Source organism: Nicotiana tomentosiformis, chromosome 4, assembly GCF_000390325.3.
Source record: "Nicotiana tomentosiformis chromosome 4, ASM39032v3, whole genome shotgun sequence".
NCBI lineage: Eukaryota > Viridiplantae > Streptophyta > Magnoliopsida > Solanales > Solanaceae > Nicotiana > Nicotiana tomentosiformis.
Genome location: NC_090815.1, coordinates 64,685,628 through 64,687,937, shown reverse-complemented (window position 1 = coordinate 64,687,937; position 2,310 = coordinate 64,685,628). Strand labels below are relative to the sequence as shown.

General features: G+C 45.5%; 1 protein-coding gene across 1 annotated transcript; it reads left to right on the top strand.

Moving 5' to 3' along the window:
- Window positions 1-413: 413 nt before the first annotated feature.
- Window positions 414-1,073, top strand: LOC138909824 (uncharacterized). Its single transcript, XM_070201041.1, has one exon. It carries the CDS (start codon window positions 414-416, stop codon window positions 1,071-1,073), a length of 660 nt encoding a protein of 219 aa, XP_070057142.1.
- Window positions 1,074-2,310: the final 1,237 nt, after the last annotated feature.

The following is a 2,310-nucleotide window of genomic DNA, read 5'->3' as shown; positions in this document are numbered from 1 at the left end:
AACAGGCCAATGAGCCAATGTCACCCCAGGAGTGGCAATTGATTCGATATTTGATGATATGGTCAAGCACCCGAGGGGTGAGAACATTCCCTCGACTACTACACTGCCTGATTCTACTACACCTAATCAGACTGCACCTTTCCCTACACTTATTGAGGGTGCAACGATCCCTTCAACTGATATTCCAGTTCTACCTCCAGCCCCAGCTTCCGGTTTCGATGTATCTGATGGGGATCCATACAGATGTTGACTCAGATAGTGGCTTCCCAGGCCCATAGATCAAATACTGCACCCAGTTCTTCTAGTCAGCCAGCAGATTCCACTAGTTTCAGGGTGAACAGATTTCTCCAGTTGGACCATCCAGTGTTCACAGGTACTGATCCTGAGGAGGACCCCAAGACTTCATTGATGAGATGCACAAGACTCTCCGAGTTATGCGTGCTACTAAGACAGAGGGAGCAGAGTTGGCCTCCGATCACCTAAAAGGGGTGGCCTATTCTTGGTTTGAAATATGGGATGACTCCCGTGAGAAAGGAAGCCCTCCGGCGAGATGGAGTGAGTTTGCCGATGCTTTTATTGATCATTTCTTGCCTGCCGAGACTAAGACAGCCCATGCTGCCAAGTTTGAGAATCTGAAACAGGGGAGCATGAGTGTGTGGGAGTATCACATGAGATTCGCGCGCCTGTTTAAATATGCCATCTATATGTTTCCCACTATGGAGGCTAGAGTGCGCTGGTTTGTGCATGGCCTTAGCCCCTTAGTTATTAATGAGGCCGCTACAGCTGCCTTGAATTCTTATATGAACTATGCTAAGTATGTGGCATTTGCTCAAGCCACAGAGACCCGCAAACTGAATAATATAATGGAGAGAGAGAGTAGCAATAGGGCCCGGTCAGCGGGCAACTTCAGTGGTACTTCTAGTGGTGGTGGTAGGACATCTTTCATGGAAGGGTCATCGGGGACGTCCCACTCTTTTGCTCAATCTTCAGCCAGTGCACCGCCATCGAGGCCCAGTCAGCAGCAGGGAAACCATTTTAGGCCTAGCCAGGGCAACAGGGGATCCCACCAATAGGGTTGGTCTTGTCACACACCGAACCTGGGGTGCGAGATCGGCACCCGGTGCCTCACCTATCCTTGCATACCAACTTGCAAGTAAGGGACTCTGAACATATAATGTCATACTTTGGCCATGGGCCACATTGCAAGACAATTGCGAATGCTCACTAAACATCAATATAATGCTGGGCCGATAAGGCCGTCATAACTACTACAGCTGGCAAACCAACAAAATATACATAAAAGGCCTACACGCCCAAAATATTGTACTAACTAACAGGAAATGTCTACAAGCCTCTACTGATAGATATACTGTGATCGGAACAGGGCCCTGACCTACTCATAACATATATACAAATATACACAATATGTACATAAAGCTCTAGACCCGGCAACTCCGAAAGGCATGGAGCTTACAGATCAAGCTGAACTCGGGCAACACCTAATGAGGAGGTCTACCCGTCTGTCTGTGTGAATCTGCACATATGAAATGCAGCACCCCCATAAAAGGGACGTCAGTATGAAATAATATACCGAGTATGTATGGCAATATACTGAAAGCTGAAACTCAACTGATAATATAATAATTGAAAGTAACTGGGAGTCAAAGATAATCTGAAGATATGCTTACCTGCTGATACTAACTCAACTCTCTCAATATAATAAGTAAAATAATTTTCCGGACTTATAAGGCTCGGTATATATGTAATTGCTCAGCCGTAGTAGGCTCGCTCATAGACGCTCGGCCGTACTAGGCTCTGTATCTTGGCCAACTGGTCTCGCTCATAAGCGCTCGGCCATAGCAGACTCGGTATATAACTTACCATCTGATCAGAGGTTGCCCAATAGGGGACTGCCCACCGATTATAGCTCGATGGTGGTGAAAATACTGTAATACTGTATATATATAAACCCTCCGCTCTCTTGACTGGAAGAAGACAATACTCAATTGAATGTAAAGTCCCGATAAGGGAGAATACTATAACTTATGAGACTAGGATAATGTATATAAATTCGGGAATATGAACTTCTCGTTATGCCTCGTTATGAAACACATGTAATTACGAGATCATACCAAAATGAAGGAAGGGCTTAGCCTAAACATACCTGAGCCGGTTCTCTGGACAACCCTTCTAGCGCCCGATAATTGTGACAAAATTCGTGACGGCAAGATCGGAGTAGGGAAATATCCGTATGATATTCTTGAGTAAGATTGTACCGTGCTCTCTTAGAATCGTAAAATCTCGTTGTTT

Coding starts and splice junctions, on each gene's coding strand:
- LOC138909824 (XM_070201041.1), top strand. CDS start 414: ATGCACAAGACTCTCCGAGTTATGCGTGCTACTAAGACAGAGGGAGCA.